The 19,193-nt window shown below is 39.6% G+C and overlaps 1 protein-coding gene across 4 annotated transcripts in view; it reads right to left on the reverse strand.

Annotated features, from left to right (window-relative positions):
• stxbp5a (syntaxin binding protein 5a (tomosyn)) overlaps nucleotides 1–19,193 on the reverse strand; it is a 103,451-nt gene that overhangs the window by 59,434 nt on the left and 24,824 nt on the right. For all 4 annotated transcript variants that reach the window (XM_062437148.1, XM_062437150.1, XM_062437151.1 and 1 more), the window contains exon 3: nucleotides 5,069–5,150. In XM_062437148.1, coding sequence (XP_062293132.1) covers nucleotides 5,069–5,150 — 82 coding nt within the window. The remainder of the gene's footprint in view (nucleotides 1–5,068; nucleotides 5,151–19,193) is intronic.

Raw genomic sequence — 19,193 nt, forward strand, 5'->3', positions numbered from 1 at the left:
TAGTAAAATGGTCAAATGTCCAATTTAAGGACAATGCCCAACATGACAGTAAACAATGTCCAGTTAATGGTCTACAAGAGGTCCAGCAATAAATTCCAGAAACCCATTTCATACTAATCGAACTATCTACTAATGGCACATAAAATCAGTCTGGCCCAACAGCCTTAAGACTACTAGCAAGGAATTCCGTTCCATGTCAATAGTCTGTAAATTATTGCATTGGTTCTGTAGCTGTAGCCGATGCTTTTTTATGAAGCTTATCTTTCCCCATAAACTCGATTTATTAGGAGTTCTCGACACTGGCATTACCTCAGACTTGCACTACTTACTTTTGTAAACTTGCATCTTTGAATGTGTTTCAAATAAACCTAACAATATAGGGGCTGAAGAAGCAGGGTTTGTAAAAAGCCACAAAATGTCATCAGCATAGAAAAACAGCCCCGACCCTACCCAATCTTTGGGTCTGCTCTACTAGCCACTGCAAGTGTTTCAAGAAATAACGTAAACAATAATGGTGAGAGAGAAAGCCTTCCTACTTTGCTCCCTATGACAGATTAAAGGGTGAGATCAACTCATTTGTGAGGACTGGTGCCTGTGGGTCTTCATCTAATCCAATTTAAGAACCCAACTCCAAATCCAAAAGATTTCATAGTATGTAATAAAAAACCCTACTCCACCCAATCGAAAACCCTCTCAGCATCTAGGGAAAGGCTGCGATTAGAGTGTCATCCTCCGTACGTAGCCACATCAAAGGAAGCAATCTTCTGTGGTTATCGGAGGATGACCTTCCACTTATAAATCCAACCTGATCTGGATGTATAATGTCTGGCAGGATATTCACTAGGCGCATAGCCAATACCATAATTAGTATCTTGTAATCAACCCCTGCTAAACTGATAGGCCTGTAGCTGGTTAGATCAAGCAGGTCCTTTCCTTCTTTAAGGATCATTAAAATTACTGCCTGCTTGAATGTACTGGGTATCTCACCATCTTTAAAAAATGTGTCAGAAGGTATAATTCTTACAATAAATAAACAGGGAAGGCATCTAACCCTTACCTGATTTAATTAATGTATTAGCTTTCCTAACTTCATCCTTTGTAACTGCAGCATCCAAAGTTTCTACTTGATTAGATGACAGCCTATGAAGATCAGTCCTTGAAAACCATGTATCCATTTCTGCAATACTAACAGGAGTGTCTGAAGTATACAGATGTGAGTAGAATGTTTGGTTAAGACTTGGTTAATTATCTGAGGTTTAGTCACCACAGATTCAACCTAGTACCTGATATAATATATGTGGCTTCTTCTTCCTTTAATTCTCTACCCAGACTTTTAAAATAAATTTGTTTTCAGACTAAATATGTAAAATACAACATTTTATTACTATTTTGATGTTTCAGTTTTGAAGTTTTGTAGTGGGCAATGAGTTGGCCCTTAATAAATGCTCGGAGACCTCCCAAACAGTACCTGGCTTTTCAGTAGACCCAACATTTATTTAATAAATATAATAAATTCTTCAGATTATATATTATCTGTTTAAATGTTGGATCTTTAAATAAAGTAGTGTGAAGTATCCACCTACTATTCCTAACTCTTGGAGCATGCATTGTTAGGCACAGCGCCACTGTGGTTTGATTGGTTAGTGCTTTGACCCCTATTTTACTATCCATAACAGACTTAGACAAAGATAATCCATTCTAAAATGCAAAATTTTTTTGGTTACACCGTGTCCTAACATTATGTGAGGGTCTGCCTAGCACATGGCATTGGGTGGCATCGAGCATTCTCTGTCCAAGATGGGAGAGTACTTGCTATCCTATATTTGTACTTCTACCCGGAAATGACAACCAATGAGCCAGCTCCTCATTTTAACTAAATGAATCAGCTGTTCCTCGTCCATGACATGCTTTCAACACGAGCAACAGGAAATAAATAGAAGGAGGGCATCTGACAAAAGTTCACCTCAAAATGGCCAGTTAGGACATTACATAGAAAACAAAGCAGTCAAACTGATTTTGTTGCCAACTCTAGTTTGCACCGCATTTAGTTGGGTATAATGCAAATAGAAGGCATATTGTCTTTCTTTTGGATTTGTCAGCCTCCAGACATCTACTAGGCCCAGGTCCTTCATAAGCTGATGTATTACAAGTCTATTCTTTAGAACTATTCTAGAGTACATTGTCCTATCCAATATAGCATTTAGAATCTGATTAAAGCCCTGGCCTTATATTAGAGGCCCATTCTCAACAGCCCGACAATCTTATTAACTTTATGGAAAAAATCTGTATCCTCCTGATTGGGAGCATATATATTAGAGTTTTATCCTCTCCCCATTAATTATGGCCTCCATGCAAATTGGATGTGCTTACTCAGGTTTTTGGTAGTGAATTCCAATGCTTTTTTCTAATGCAAAAACTTGAACTTTTTTGAAAATGAACTCCTTTAATATTTCTTCTGAGATAATTGCTCTCTGTTTTAATCTTTTGTATTACTGCTTGCTTTGGGAACCTAAATATGTCTAATAAGAGAAGACTTGGAAGTCTTTCTAAAATGGCTGATAAGATTTCAGGGAGGAGTCATGCCAAGCTTTTAGGCATTTATAACAGGCAGGTTCTTAGGAGGGTTAATGCTATATTGGACAACCAGGGCCATCCACTCCAGAGGGAGTTCAAGCTATTGCCCTCAAGACATCATTTCAGGGCACCCGTTTAGAGTACTAAGAGATTCCATGTTGCATATATCCCTCGTGCTATTGATATGCTTAATGGAAAATTGTACTCTGGCTGCATTCCTTACACCTGCCTTGCACAATTGCAGACTTGCATATCTGCACTCTTAAACTCTATGGATTTCCATTTCCCCCACTCTAGCTCTGTTTTCTTGTGTTGTGTCATTGTTATTGTCTTTTGTTTTTTGTGAACCCAGGCTGTTTCCCATAGTGATAACCTTGAACCATGCAATCTTCATCAAAAGTCAGAATAGACACACTTCCCTTGGTAGAAAGCAGAGAAGGCCAGTGTGAAGTGAATATCCATCCCTTGTAGTTTTCTCTGAACTTCAGTGAACTTCTTTCTCTGGTCACGTCCAGGAAAAAGGAAATTCCCCTGCTGTACGACTTTATTTCTGTTCTGTTCTTGTATTTCTCTCATTGCAGGCTTCACCTATTTGTGTTCCAGAAAAGTTTAGAATCTCATAGGTCTCGGAGGACGATCCTCATCTGGAACAGGCACCAGTAACCAGCGCACTCACTTAAGTTCATTCTTAGCACTTACTGATCACTCTTATTCTCTAAATTCATTATTCAACCATCTGCCTGCTCCAGTCTCTCAAAAATAGTTGCAATATCCAAACTAACTTTAGCCTGTGAGGATTTCACTGAGGAAACATATTCCTGCAGTTCCTTGAGAACATTATTGAGATGCGACATCTCTTGCATTACTTTTTCCAAAGTCACCTGAAGTTCTGTGAGATCATTTGATGCAATAAGCCCTTGATATGGGCTTGGCCATTCCTTCAGATTTCGGCGTCATTCTGCTTGCCATGCTAACATAGCTGATCCCCTGCTTAGCTGCTAAAGACTTTGAACTTGTAGCAGTCATCGAGAAAAACAACAGTGTTCAAAAATGCCAAGTAATCAAATGACACACCAATTGTAGATGGCAAAATTAGGCTTTTCAAGATTCAATTTAGGAGGGAAATGGTTTTTCAGACGCAATGTCCTAGGTGACCATGTTGGTAAGCAGGTCCACGTGACTAGACTATTTAATGTTTTAACAAAAGCAGTCACTCTTACTGGCCACTTTGGCGGGTGGCATTCCATTTTGTGAACTCTTTTGTCATAAACTGGAGCAGCGCTGCAGATCGATCCGAGGAAAACTGCTGTCAGCTCGACTCCCAGTGAGCATTGTTTTTCCTACAGCCACTTAGATGACTGATAAATGCCCCCCACCCCCTTTCCCTTGCTCCTGCCCGCCTGCCTGCTGCAGCTTTGAGGGCATGGCCAGGTCGCTTAAACACACACTCACAGACCTCACTGCTGCATCTACACACAGTTCACATTCACTGGTGAGGATAAAAACCTCACTCTCTCTCTCTTTCTTTCTGTCACACACATACACGCGCACATATCCAGCTTGCAAAAGGAAAAATATAGAATTCTGGCATTTTGAATCAGGAAACAAAAAATGTGTTCTCTACTGCAGAGATTTATTCTTCTTTGTATTGTTTAATGTTGTTGATAAATATTTAAACAGACAAAGTTTATTTGCTACCTGTTTTATGTCTTTGTCTTAATCTGTCTCATACAAAAGGAGCTTGACACACAATTTTATCAGAGCTGAAATTGAGGACGTGTAGTGTTATGCATTTTATGTGGTTTTGATTTGGGTGTTTACAATGTTCATTTACACCTAAATGGTTGTAAATTTAGTTTGAATAAATTGTAGCGCATCATTGTCAACTTGAATCAAATAAAACATTATTTTCCAGCAACAAAATTGTAGTTAGTGTAAATGCTGATTGGCTATAAACTTTAGAAAACTACTAGTCACAGTGTAAGCAGCCATAAAATATAGTCTAGAATGAGAGAAGATTCATGGTTTCCTGATTAGCTGTAGAGATATCTGATTAAAGGAAGGAAAAGTAAAAGGTTTTCAGTGATACCTTTTGATACCCAAAAAGTAAAGCTCACTGTGTTATTACTTGGAAAGAATGGAGAGTGGTGAGCAGATATGAGAGGTGAGTTATTTTCACTCCACCAATATGATCAGCCATTCACTCTTCCCTACAACAGCACACAGTTGAAACTACTTGTAGTACATTTTAAGGGGTGAAATGCAATTACCAGGGATGAACATTCATGAATCAGCCCCTAAGTCTTATTAAATGACATTGTGCAGTGGACTTGTTTTACAGACTAAAGAGCAATATACACATTGTTTCAATAATGTTATTATCCACAGTTACCTGTCTTAGTATGACGGCACTTGTCGTACTGGTGAGTAGAGACACTTAACTGGAGTAATTAAGCAATGTGATCATTGTTTCCGTCATGTTTTTGTTACCTACCTCGTTGATGAGAAACTGAAGCTGGATGACGGCCGCTCCACTCTCATGTTGACAGTAACACTCGACACCTGGACGACCAAACCTGAAAGATTTTTAGTCAAGGAACATACATTACAGCTAGGGAATTTATCACTAGACCACTAGTATGTGTTTTTGCTTGACTATGTGGCCCAGTATGTACTGTAGCTGTATGAGGTGTCTTTTTTCCCATATGTGGCAGCCAGGAACAAGTGTCACACCTTTTGAAGGTCATTTGCTCTTTGCTATAGCTGATTCAAAGGTCATGACATCTGCTACATGGTTACCTGCTGAGAAGGAAAATGGAATATCCACACCAACATTTTTAATGGTCTACCAACAGAGCTTGAACACATTCATCACCTACAACAAGATCTTCACATTAAAGTTTTACCCTTTCTGACTCCTCACATACCTGTGAATCATATTCCTATGAATCATATTCCTTTCTTGGAAATATTGTAATTACTCAACACCTCATTATATGCCCTAGAGTTATACACCACAGGGCTCACTTTTACCAGAGAGCCTTTTAAGAGAATATGTTCATATAAAGGCACTTAAGAGTCAGATACCAAACACTATATATAATTCAGGCGTTCATAACTACTTGGAAATACTGAACCAAGCAGCCGTTTATTGCAGTTATACAGAGATGGTGGTATGTTACACAAAAGAAGAGGAATATATACAAAAGTCTAAATAAAACAGGGGGAGATAAGCAATACTGCAGAGAAGAAACAGAACTGTACAAGGACAGGCACTAAGGAAGAGAAAATGGGAGGAGGAGCGGTGGGGGATGGGTGGTTCAGATATTCAAATACGCAGAAAGTGAATCAGCAGAGAAGAGGTGGATATTACGAGAGCAGATGAGAAAATAATAGCAAAGACGGAAAGGGAGGGAGAGGGTGGGGAGGGATACAGTTAAACAGAGATCGGCAACTCATGAAAGATGCAGAGGAGAGAGAAAACAGAGGAGAGGAGGAGTGGAAGGATGGAGACTGGAAGAAGAGAGACAGAAGGAAAGGAGAAGGGACTGTCAGAGAATAACGAGCTCCTCTTCCTTGGAGAATGAATGGGTTAGCCTACTGATTATCCATTCATTCTTTACATGACTCTGAGGGCTAAGGTGGAGGTGGTGTCAATTTTTCATGCAGGGTGCACATAGAGGTGTAAAACCCATGGGACGTCACTATTGCTCACCATTAGTGTGTGCATGTGTGTGTGTGTAAAAATGAGGGGTTGGTGTTTTCTGCATGTGATCTGCTACTGTAATTTTCCTGCAGAGCTATCCAACTAAAACACAGTTTGAGACATGCAGCTACTTCTAAATACAGATTGATCAAGCATTATAATAGGATCTTAAGGCATTTACATTCACACAGAAAACAGAGAGAATGACAGATAGATCCAGAGGGAGAGAGCTGTTCCTTCAATTAACCATTAAGCAGAAGACAAACACCATCACATGTTAGTAATGACAATGATGGCAACAACCGAACAAGCAGAGCCTCCACCTAAAAATCTAATTCAAACAGCAATAATCAAGTCCTCCTCTCCCACAGAGTGAACCGCGCCTTCAGCGCCAGTGTAATTTATTAAGCTATAATGCATGTAATCATTCCTGAGATGTGTTGTGACCATCCCAATGAATAAAGCCACACACCTTGTTTCTTCTCAGCTAGAAGCCTCGAACATATCTTGAACATCCATTTCTCCTTTGGGGTGGCCTTTACAGAAGCACTATGTATGTTAATTCCTTGTTCTTCAGTTTGCTCAGTTGGTCCAATCTACAAGATGTATAAATAGGCAACTGTTTCCTAACCAGCAGACATCAGCAAACAGTTTTGTTTACAGCCAATTTACAATGCAAAAATAATCATAGCAGGTTATTCTATCAGATGGTGTATTGTAGTCTCATGAATATCTAATCAGTATTGTAATGAAGCCACTGGAAACCCAGATCCACAATAGCCTACTAACTATGTAAATTAGGGTCTTATGTTAATAATAGTACACATCTAACAAGTATTAGAAATTAGTTATATCCAAATTCGATATGTGGTCATTTAAGTTTTTGTAAGAATTCCTGATAATTGGTTTGAACTGGGTGTGGTTATGCTCAGACATTAATTACGAAAATGATGCAATAATTCCACAAACCAATCATAAACAATGTGAAATACTGACATGTTGCAGGATTGTTTCATTTTTTGCTGGAGCTTCTGTGTCATTGCTAGCTTTTCTGCATCTCAACCAAGTTCATTTTGCTATATTCTTCACTACTACAGCTAATTATCTGCTGTAATAACTGTAGTTTATTTATCCTATTGGAGGCAAGGCTCCACACCATGGAAACCCAGTCATTAGCCAGCCTACAGTAGCCTGTGTGAGTGTCAATCAAAATGTGATCTGCCACGTCTACACAGGCTTGAGAAATGGTCTAAAGAGCAAAATGAGCTTTTATAGTTATGAACGTTTGATTTCACTCTGATTTCTGTATTCTTCAATTTTTATGCATTTTTACTATTTCAAGCCAAATTTCCAGAGACTCTATGTGCTAATTGATCTGTTAAAGTTTAGACCTAAATCTAACCACTTATCAGGAAGAGCTGATGGGTACCACAGAGCACAGTGGCTAACGACTAACATAAACCCACACACCACCACCCTCTTCCTGCCCAGCCTAGAGATCCCAGTCAGTGATGCACTGACTAGAAGAAACCTACCAGCCATCTCAAATAAAAGGAATGCTGAGTATGGTACTGAAATGTGGTGCACACAAACCTTACATACTGACTCAAGAGATAAAAAGACCATACAGTATACTGTACAGAACACATGTTTCATCAGGGTGAAACTGTAGGGATTCTGCATCTATAGAATTAGCTGATAAATGGTTTCAAACAATTAAAAAAACAATTCCATCCTGTCACTCATCTTGGCATTGAAAAAGGGGAATTCACAAGAAGAGCAACTTCACCAGAGGTGACAAAGGAATCATAATAGATGAACAAATAGATAAAAATGGTGATGTAGCTTGGAGGTCTCAGCAGTGGCTTCTCAAACAAAATGAAATATGTAAAGTGACAGAAGGTCACAGCTGCACTAAACATTCAAAGTTTAGAGTTTTGCACACTGGGAGAAATTAAACAAACTAGTGGTCTGACTATAAGGCAGAGGCAAAAAAAGATCATCAGCGTGCAACAAATCACTGTCACAGCCAGTGCATGAGAACAGAGGACCCCAGTGCTCTCTCCACTTGACCTAGTATGGCCATCATCCTGGAGGGTACTGCTGCTAAATTGAACTGTCACAGACTAAGAGAGGGACACTGACATTCCTGTATGGATTGTGGAAGTAGGCATGGGTGGGCTTATATCAACTCATTCAAGGAGGATCATAAGGTATCTCACACCAAAAAGCTTGACTTATGTTTTTAAAAAATTGTTTCCAATCTCAGAAGAGAAAAAGCAATGAGAAAGAAGCTGGTGACAAGGGTCATTGCTGTTTGCTAAAACTTAGGAAAATGTGCATGTGCTGATCGTACATGAAGGCAATCACTGACACTGACTATTTGTCTGCATAAATGGTGGAGACACTGATCTGCAGGAAATTCAAAATTGCTCCCTAAATTGAGGAAAGTAAACTTTTTTAACAAAAATGCAGTAATGCTACTGTGACTAGCAACCCTAAATAAGGCAAAAAATATACAAAATGTTCTCATATCCCTGATTTTTCTCATTTTTTCAGTGTCCCACAATAAATAAAAAAACATCCCATTTTTCCCAGTACATCTTGTTTATAATCATTTTTATGTGTTACCTTCATACATGTAGCAGTGTCAAGTGTAGTGTTAGTTAGGATGGTTTGGGCCCGGTGACAGTCCAGTCCATCTAACCCAGGGGTGTCCAAACTACGGCCCGCGGGCCAACTGCGGCCCGCAGTCCATTTTTAATTGGCCCGCAGGAAATTTTATAATTAGAATAGAATATGGCCCGCACTGCTTTGCATCTCAACCACCAAGTTTACTCCTGACCTTCCAGCCATCCTTGAGTCCAAAACGCAGCATCAATGCTCCCACTGAGTGCAATGCCGTTCCCGTTTTAGGTGAGTTAAAAATATATTACACAGTATCCGTGTGTTATTAAGCATAATAACTTAAATAACACGCTTGAAATGTACCCAGGGTTTCCCACAGCATTTTACAGTTAAGGCGGCCGCCTTAGCAACACACGCCTGCCGCCTTAACTAACGTCTTAAAAAAATAAAAAATAAAAAACAAAAATAAATATATATATATGATCAGGGCCTGAATTTCAGCGTGGGATTGCAGGTATTGCGCACAATTTAATTGATTCCCGCAAATCCAACACTTATATTCCTGCACACATTTACAGCGATGTATATTAATGTTCAACCAACGTCTGCAGCGGTGTTTACTGCAGGACGACTGGCCGGAACCGCTGTGTCCGACTGTCTGACTTCGACCCTGAACACACCTGTAGCTCTCGCTGTACCTCCCGCTAGCATAACACAGACAAGCTAACAGTGATATTAAGTTTAAGGAAACAAACACAGACCGCTGGTTAAAACATAAATCTACATCATCTGAGGCAGAACCTGCTCAGAAAAACTAATGAAAACAGCGCCATGTGATGTCATCATTAACAACGTTAATCCTCAGACAGGTAACTGTGACGTTACTATAGCAACACGTTTCAGGTTTTCTCATTCAGCAGTCCTGAAGAGAGAGAGTGAGGCAGATTCAACAAAAATGTGATGCTACTGAAGCTGAATATCACTACTTAACTGTAAAATACTATATAACTTGTAATTACTATAAAATAAAGTTAAGAGAATAAGTTAACTATATAAGATAGACTCACTGGCCTAACCTGTGCAATCTAATTTAATCCAATACAGCAGCTCTGCTATAAATTCTACATTTATGAAGCTTATACTACATTTTTTAACAAGAAGGTGAAAATTCTGCTTTATGTTCATTATTGAGTGATTGAGGTGTATTAGGATGCATTATATTGAATGGTGTTCTTAATATTTTGTCCATTCCATCAACATACATGAGGAGGGCAAAATATTAGGAACACCTTTCAATATAATGCACCTAAGTACACCACCACCTCTTAGTACGACCTCAGTAATAAACTAAGTGGAATTATCACATTTTTGACAATGTCAACAAAAACTAAAAATGTATAACCCCCCCCCCCCCCCCCCCCCCCCCTCCGTTTCACTGCTCCCCACCACCTTAACTAACACATTTTGTGTGGGAAACCCTGGTACCCATCCCATTTTCCCCTTTATTGTTCTTTCTCTGTACTGTGAATGGGATCACCATCCTGTCTAAGAAGAAATCTGAGGCTGCTGTTCTGAGAATTAGCTACCAACCCTTTTTCTGAAAAAAACAATAAAAATCCATTTATGGAAAGCTTTGATGACGGCTGATTTTTTCTGTAAATATATTCAACAATATAGCAAATTTGACCAACTTTTAAAGGATTTTTCTTACTTTAATACAATAGATGTGAGGCTATATAACTCACCTCTAGTAAGTGGCCCAGCCCCTCGTATATTTTGCCGTATATGGCCCTCAGTGAAAAAAGTTTGGACACCCCTGATATAACCCAAAGTGACTTAATTAAAAACTCTTTCCTAACGTTGCCTGGCAACCAAATCTCCCACAGCCTCAGAAGGAGAGAGAAAAAGATTTTAAGGTTGTGCTTTTTAAACTGCTCACATTGCCTTCTCTCTGAAGAGGCAGCCAACCCACATGCGCATTATCATGAAGCGCACATACACACACTGACACAGACGTGATCATACAAAACAATCCTGCAAAAGAAATTCAAACCATCAAAGAACAAGACACTGGCTTTTGTTCATGCGTTCATTACATTTATCATACAAATGCAGCAGGCACAACAACACATTGAATCCAATGGGAGAAGTGCTTCAATGCATAAAGCACTGCAAAGAATTTGGCCATGGACTAAATTACCCCTAGACTGGGCTGTACCAACTATTTATGAATTAATCACTGAGTATGTTTGTAATTCTTAGTAGTTAGTTTCAAACTAGTGATTTACAAAATCAAACCACTAAGAAAGACTTCAGTAATGTATGAATCAGTTGGTAGGTAAACATCTGTGATGCTCTTCAATCAAAAGCAATCAACCATGTAAACAGCAGTATTCAATTACTCAACGTAACCAACATTATTTGGTCATTTTTGTCTAATGTTATCCACATAAAGTTTTTCTAATTAGATTTTTGTGAATTGTAATAGAAAATATTTCCCAGTTTACACCATCATTAAACACCATTTTAATGGTGTCAGGTCAGATGAGTCAACCAGATTGCATATTACCCATTTAGTTTTCAGTCTACAGGTCATATACTCGCAAGCTAACGTTAGTTTTGTTGATTGGTTCCATTAGCTTCGTAATAACAAAAGCTAGCAGTTACTAGTTGTAAATATTCAGTAACAACTAATCTCTACATAAGATATAGTTTGTGTGGTACAACCATAGACTGTATATAAAATGGACGTAACATCCGTGACGTCAACCATTGGTTTGTGGACTGCTGCACGGAAGCCAATAGTATCGGATCTGAGCAGCGCCATCTTGAAAATTTCAGGTGCATGCTGGGTAAAAAAAAAACACGGATTCTACTTATATGGGCATCAGGAGGAGCATGAGGCGCCCTCCTGAACCTGTGAACCAATCAACCTGTCAATCACAACGTAGCCACACTCTAATGCATACCCTGCTTTATCGTCAAATATAAAATCAGGGAGGCCAACATTTCACAAATGAACATCATACTGCATTGAAGAAGGCTTTAAACTAGCAATTGAGACCATAAACACATTTTGAAAACGATTACTGAGGTTATAAATCAAGTGAGAAGTTGGTGAATTCTCCATTGACTTGTATAGAGACGGAAGTCCTTTCGACACCAAAACGGTCGCCCCCTGGTGACCTTTTGATAGAATGCAGTTTTAAGTTACTTCCGTGTTCGCATCATTTCAGAGGACCCGAACTCCCCGCCTGGGTGCAACTGGTTTAATTTTAATTTCTCCACTTAAACACATCTAATAACTAAGCTAAGTCAAAACCTTAGTAACAGCTGATGCATACAAGTCCTGCTCTGTATATGTTCAATTAAGCTACACTTTGCAGATGTAACTATTATATGTAACAATACGTAACCACTAGTTCATGTGCACTGGAGTAAAATGTTTCTCAATGCTTTAAAGAGTATTACACAGATAACCATGATCATTTTTCTTTTATGTTTAATGAAAGATTTATCAAGTTTCTTGTAGACCCTAAGGGTAAACCATTCAGCAGTACAAATGCCTCTTATAATTTATTTGAGGCCAACCTTTACCAAAGTTTGTTGTCACAGATTAGCAATAGCATGTAAGAGGGTTTAGTATAACATTTCACATCAATTGAGTTAATCTGACTATGAAAGTTAAAATACATGTATGATTTATAGTTTAATCAACCAGTTATGTCAAACATAATTTGTAATAATACTATTAATACTAATACTATTTCTCAATGTTCTATTAACATGACTATTCAAAAAATGTTAACACATGATTTGTAAATTTGTATTTGCAACTGTTCATAAATGTTTTGTAAGTAATTAGTTCAGTCTTTAACTAAAGACTTAAAATGATCATTATAATAAAGTCTGACAAAAAAGGATCACTCCATCTTAATACTGCAGGTATGTCAGGTTTTTTTTACATTTTATTTAAATGCCTTTTCCACTGCTCTCAATATCTGCTGGTAATTCAATCTATACCCAGTGCATGAAAGCTTTGCTATTTGTTTTTGTAAACCCCCGGCATTGGGCAACTGTTTACCATTATTGTGTCAAAATGTGTTTCCTATAAAATACATGTATCCCCTGGCAGTATATCCTTGCCTTGATTTCATGCCAGAATGGGAAATAACATAATTCAATTTCTGTTTTCATATCAATGGCTTTCGACATAGCAACAACATTAACAGTATATTTTACAATATTACAGAAAGAAAGCCAGACAACTCAGAAACCCTATAATGAACACAACCATGCTTTTTTGTGAAACTTGAACTTCCCATTCAATACAAGTACTTAATTGAATGATTTCTACTCCCAATATTTCCTTGGGGGAAAACATTTTGATATACCTGGAAAAATCCTCTGGTACAGTTGAAAGGAGTTTTGAATTGTTATGCTGATATTCAACTACAGCCGTGTTTTGGTTGGAATGATGGAAAGATGACACTGAGAATGTGTGACATTATTGGTCATACTGTGATTAATGAGTCATATGAAGAGCTGAAAAAAGGGCTACATCAATGTCTCCTGTGGACAATGCCAGTAAAATGAAACCTTGAAAATTATACACGTTGCTGTTACTGAATCTTAAAATGACATGCATTGTTTTGCAAGAAAAGTTCTTGGACATCTCAGTTGCCATAGTCACATTTATTTCCCTAGTATTTTAACAAACATGACCCAAAGTTACTCCAAAGTGCCTCTGTTCCATCCGCATGGGACAGGCTCAGTAGGAGATGTGTCACCGTTGCTGACAAGAGCATTCCTCATTCCATTTTAACCAAGCGAGGTGTCTATCTGTGCCCCCCCACCGCACCCCACCACCACCACCACCACACTGCACCGATGCTAAAAGTGGACAGACTGTCCGCAGGCAGCGATAGGAGCGAGACAAGAAGACAGGAAGAGAGAGGAAGGGAGAGGAAGACAAAGAGCGAAAGCAGAAAGTGGGTCAGCTCCATGTCTTGTCAAGTCCAATGAAATTTTCCCAAGTTATTCAGGAAGTCAAAGTTGACTGATAATTCACTTTCATATTGCTCCTCTTGTATTTATTTTTGTCAAAGCCACAGGCAACTTTCGTGACAAATAAAGGTGAGTCACTGGGTATCTGGCAAAGCAAAGTTGTCATAGAGAAAATTGGCTGGGTACAGCGGGAAACAGACTGCAGGTTTTATGAAACCATGTTATCCAGGAATAGAGTTGATCTTGATAAGCGTAATTGAATAGGGATGAGTCTGTATTTCACATGAGAGAGGGGGTGGCTTGCTGCTTGTCTGCTTACCTCAAACATGTCATGCCTCTGTATATTTGTGTGTCCGTGTGTGGAATTAATTGAAAAATAAAGGGGAGGTTGCAGCTTCAGACGAGAACAGAAAGCTCCAGAAGTCAACAGAACAAGACGGAGGGCGGACAAAAAAGAAAGGCAAGATTATGTCTTAACATGAGCCAGAGCGATGAAAAATGATAGAAAAGATAAAGAAAATGGATGTGGAGAATGGGGGAATAGTAAAACAGAGTAGATATCACAAAGGAGGAGACAGTGAAAGACAACGAAGAAAAGAGAGTGGTGATTAATAGAGGATAGGAGAATAAGGGAGAGGCGCAGAGAGAAAGCACCAGAAAGAGAGAGCCTGGGAGCACTGAGTTGCTATGACGTTGGGCCTGAAGTGACGTCAAAGCTAGCCACTCATACATCACCCTGCCAGAGAGGGAGGCGGGGCCATGGGGCACAGCCTGCTCTGCACTGGACCCAGAGACAGCAAATGAAAGCTGGGAGGCAGAAAACAGAAGAAACAGAAGGATGGCAGAGAAGGGAAAACGAAAAAATGAAAAAAAGAAGGCGGATAGGAGCAAGACATAGGAGAATAAGAAATGCCTTCACAGCAATAAATCAATGAAACAACATAGTAATAAACTGTGAGAAACAATAATCTTGCAAAGACCCCCATCACAACCACAAAAGACTGCTAAGCTTCTTGTCTGCACATTACTCAGCTTCCACTTGGAGGTGATATCCTACAAATCATCCATAATGATGCAGCCCACCTTGACCTCAACCCGCCTCAACACTCCCATGTCACCCCTCTCCTTCTCTCCCTCTGACTGCCTGCGGCTGTTTACATCAAATTTAAAGGCTGCTGAGGGAGCTACAGTACATCTCAGGTACTCCAGGCCATGATCCAGCCCTGCACTATGGCCAGCACTCAGCTATTACCAGGCACTTAGCGCTACCTTCCTTCAGTCAGCCTTTTTGTCACTCCACCCTGACTTGGCACATGTGATGATCTCTTTATTAGCTTTTCAATAATAGCTATTTGAAGTGCATCATTTAAAGTGAAAACAATGCAGTAAATGCTTTTAATGTAACACTTAATTAACCAATTATTTTTGACACATTCCAGCCTCCATAAAGATTTTGCCACAAAACTTATATTTGGAAGTACTTCAAGTCAACACTTCCATTTCTATTTTATCTTTTTTTGTCTTTACAGCAGTAGGAAGCGAGGCATATCCTGTGTGTCCACCAGGGACCTCTCTTTACAATGCTGACATGGTTTCCTTGGTGCAGATGGGGGAAAAAAACATGACAGAGAGGGCAGGGCTTATCTTTTCTTAGTTTTTTTTTTCTTCTTTTTTTTTTTTTGCTGAGCAACACATCGGTCAGTGAAATTTGGAAACATCTCAACTTGGGCAAAAAATGTGCAGGTTTTCAGCTGTCGCTTAGCAACAGCAGGACCAACGACTACAGAATCCCACCAAGGTGCACACTGCAAGCTAAAAAGCTCTCTGGACACAAGTTTTCACCCTCTTGGCTTCAGAGACTTACACACCGGAGCTCGAAAGGGGCGGTACAATACTGCTTGTTTCTGTTAATTTGTTTTCCTTTCCCCTCCCTCTGCTACAGCATTCAGATAGTAGCAAATACATCAGTGACAGAGAGAATGCAAGGAAGCTCTGCGCTTCGCACTCCCTCATGAATATACGACTGCCACATGGAAATAAGACACACGGGCAGGTTTGGGCAGCGACACACAGCTACACACACCAAGAAAAACCCAGAGTTGAGCAAACTGGTGATTCATTTGTTTAACACAGTCCTTGTATAAATAATCTCCCTTGACACATTTGATTTATTATGCAGGCAAACAATTAAACTGTGATGGGGCTGCTAAATATTTGTTGCTGCCTCAGCTTCTTCGCGCTCACCTTGGAAAGCATTGCAATGCACATACACAGACATATACACACAGCTATTATAGCCCCTGTCCCTAAGAGGCATCTACATGATATTCTTGACAATGGTTATTTGCTGAGGTGCACTGTTCAATATCGCAGTAATCCACATTCAACTAAAAATGAAGCGTGCTCTGTGTTTGCAGGTAGAGAGCTGATTAGGAGCAGAAAGAACAGATGCATGCATAATCTGAACTACACAGTGCAACAATATTAGAGTGGCTAGGGTTAGATACATTTTTAACTAAATACTTATCTTGATTAATAAATGCAGAGAGGTTATTACACAAAACTTAACTAGTCACCATTCTCTTGAGATCATTCCTCACTGACCTGTGGAGATCACAGTGAAACAATACTAAAACACAGAGGAATATGTGGTCAGTTGTATCAGAATCACAGCCCCAATAAGAAATATTGTGTATGAATTATTCTGGACTTGATCCAGCACAGGTGGGCACAGTGGTGTTGCACAGTAAAAATTGCAAACCCCCCCACATTCTTTAGTGATAATGTGGAGTGTTGGTTCTTGAAGTGTTGCCAATTCTGCCCAATATTAGGGTGTTAACAACCTAGGACATTATCTAATTTTAGCAGGATAACTCAGCACTGAGCTACTGTACAGCCACTCCAAGGCAAATATCTGAAAAGAGATGAGACGCAAGGGAAGGAGGGAGGGAGAAGGAACAGAATAAAAGCAGGAGGAAGAGGTTTGGAAATTCACTGGCTGTAGGGATCGAAGACGGGATGGAGGAAGGGAGGGTGGAGGCAGAGAGGGAGCGGGGACAAGATAGAAGGGAAGCGGGAGGGAGTAAAGGGCTAAACTATAAGGGAACAAATGTTGAGTCAGCAGAACAGCTTGTGGCCAAACCCGTATGCAAAAGCATGCATAGCATAGGAAAGAAAATGAGAGATGTAGAGAAAAAAAAGGGGGTGGAAGAGGTGAAACAGAAAGAGACAGGAGGAGGAGCGAGGAAGAGCGAGAAGAGAATGAACTCTCCAGAGAGGGGAAGATACTGTGTGAATAGGAAATAAAGATACAAGAATATGCTGTTTGTGCGTCAAACCTGAACAAATTTCTGCACTCTGCAACATCCTAGATTTAACCTAACACAGGAAAGACGTGTGATTCCTTACTATTGCAACTGTCAAACTGTTTAATAGTCTAATAGTCTTTACACAAGTGTGACAGGCAGCGATTTAACAGAAATCATAAGTTCTGGTGTTGTGATAGCAACGGAAAGCCAGTTAAAGGATTATATTCAACAGGAAGCCACAACAACATCTCTGCAAGTGACAAACGAGCAAAATTCAGTTTAAAAGTGGCAGGTTGTTGTGGCTGGTTCTGAACTAATTCTTACAACAAGAATGAAAATGTTTGTATGTATGCATTTAGAAGTAGCAATGTATGTGTCAGCAATGCTACTTTAGCATTTTAATACCAAATAGAAGTAAATTATCTATTTGGACAATGGTTGTATGCATTTTGTTCAGTGCCATCTCACATAGCACATAATCAGCTGAGTACAAGGTGAGTATGTATTAATCATGAGTCCTGGCCCAGCACCAAGTGCAAGAACACCCGTTCTGTCTGCTACTAACACACTGGCTCTCTGAACCCCACTTGGCCAATTACAGCATGAACTCTGAACTGATTTAAGCAGAAGCTCTCAACTCATTCTGCAGTCTACATCAAATCTGCCCTCTGTGATTTCTAACTTTGCTGTAGTTTCAAACTTCATCTAAAACGCCTGGTGAATCTTACATTTGCAGAGCACAGCCGAGCCGGGTCCCAGCTATAGTAAAGCAATGAATGTGTGTGTCAGTTAGCCTGAAGAGGAAAGAACTGCACAAAAAGATAACACAAGAAGACACACTGGTATTGTGCTGGAAACCATAACAGCGATCATCTATCATATAGCAAAGGAGATTCAGTTCACCTGCTGGCCTCAGATTAAATCCAAGCTGTACTTTATACCTTTTAGTTTCTCTGCTCTCTACGGTCCAATGTTCGATATCCATCAACTGTTACGAATGAGAATTGGGAAGTCAAAGAAAAAGCTAGTCAACTAAATAGAGTCTGCACTGATGTTGAAACTTTGCTTCGATGTTAAACAGGGCTCTATAACAAATACTGACAATCAGATATCTGTTTAGCTGTTTAATGTTTAACCTGTATTAACTGAATTTGTGTCCACTTGGAGCAATACAAACAAGCTCAAACGACAACACTGACAGATTATGACCTTTTAAGTTGATAAGGCACACTTAATATTGCCAATTTGTTAGCAAACATTTTCTTATAAATGTATCCAGCAGACACAGAGCAGCATAGGGTTCATTTGGAGTGTCTCTGTCCACCTAAAATACAATATTCACTCTCCTTTTAGCTCTGTTTTGCTCTCCACCAGGTCCTGAGAAAAATACCACGCTGCTATATTCTTCAGTTCAGAAGCTAGATGTTGACTTTGTATTGGTGCAGTTTTGGTGTTTTTGTTTTTAGAGCTTCATTGTGAACACCCTGCATAGGCTGCCTGATAAGATGCCTGATGAGAGCTGTGAGAGTGAATCAAAACAAGACAATGAGCTGAAAGACACAACAAAGGTCCGTGAAGCTGTCGGACGCTGCTAAGTCAGGTGCCAGTTCTTTGCGAGTTCTTCCCTATGAGAGACACTTGTCAATATACATGTATTTATTAGATTAATTGTTAATATAAAAATATTGATCATCAATATTGGATGGATATATTAAATATCCATCCATCCATCCATCCATCCATCCATCCATCCATCCATCCATCCATCCATCCATTGTCTGCTGCTTATCCGGGGCCAGGTCACGGTGGCATTAGGCTAAGCAATGTAACCCAAACATCCTTCTCCGCAGCAATGCTTGTCAGCTCCTCTGGGGAATCCCGAGGCGTTCCCAGGCCAGGAGAGATATATAATCCCCCCCAGCGTATTCTGTGTCTACCCTGGGGTTTCCTCCCAGTCGGATGTGCCCGGA

Source organism: Scomber scombrus, chromosome 17 (assembly GCF_963691925.1).
Source record: "Scomber scombrus chromosome 17, fScoSco1.1, whole genome shotgun sequence".
In the NCBI taxonomy this organism is placed as follows: Eukaryota; Metazoa; Chordata; class Actinopteri; order Scombriformes; family Scombridae; genus Scomber; species Scomber scombrus.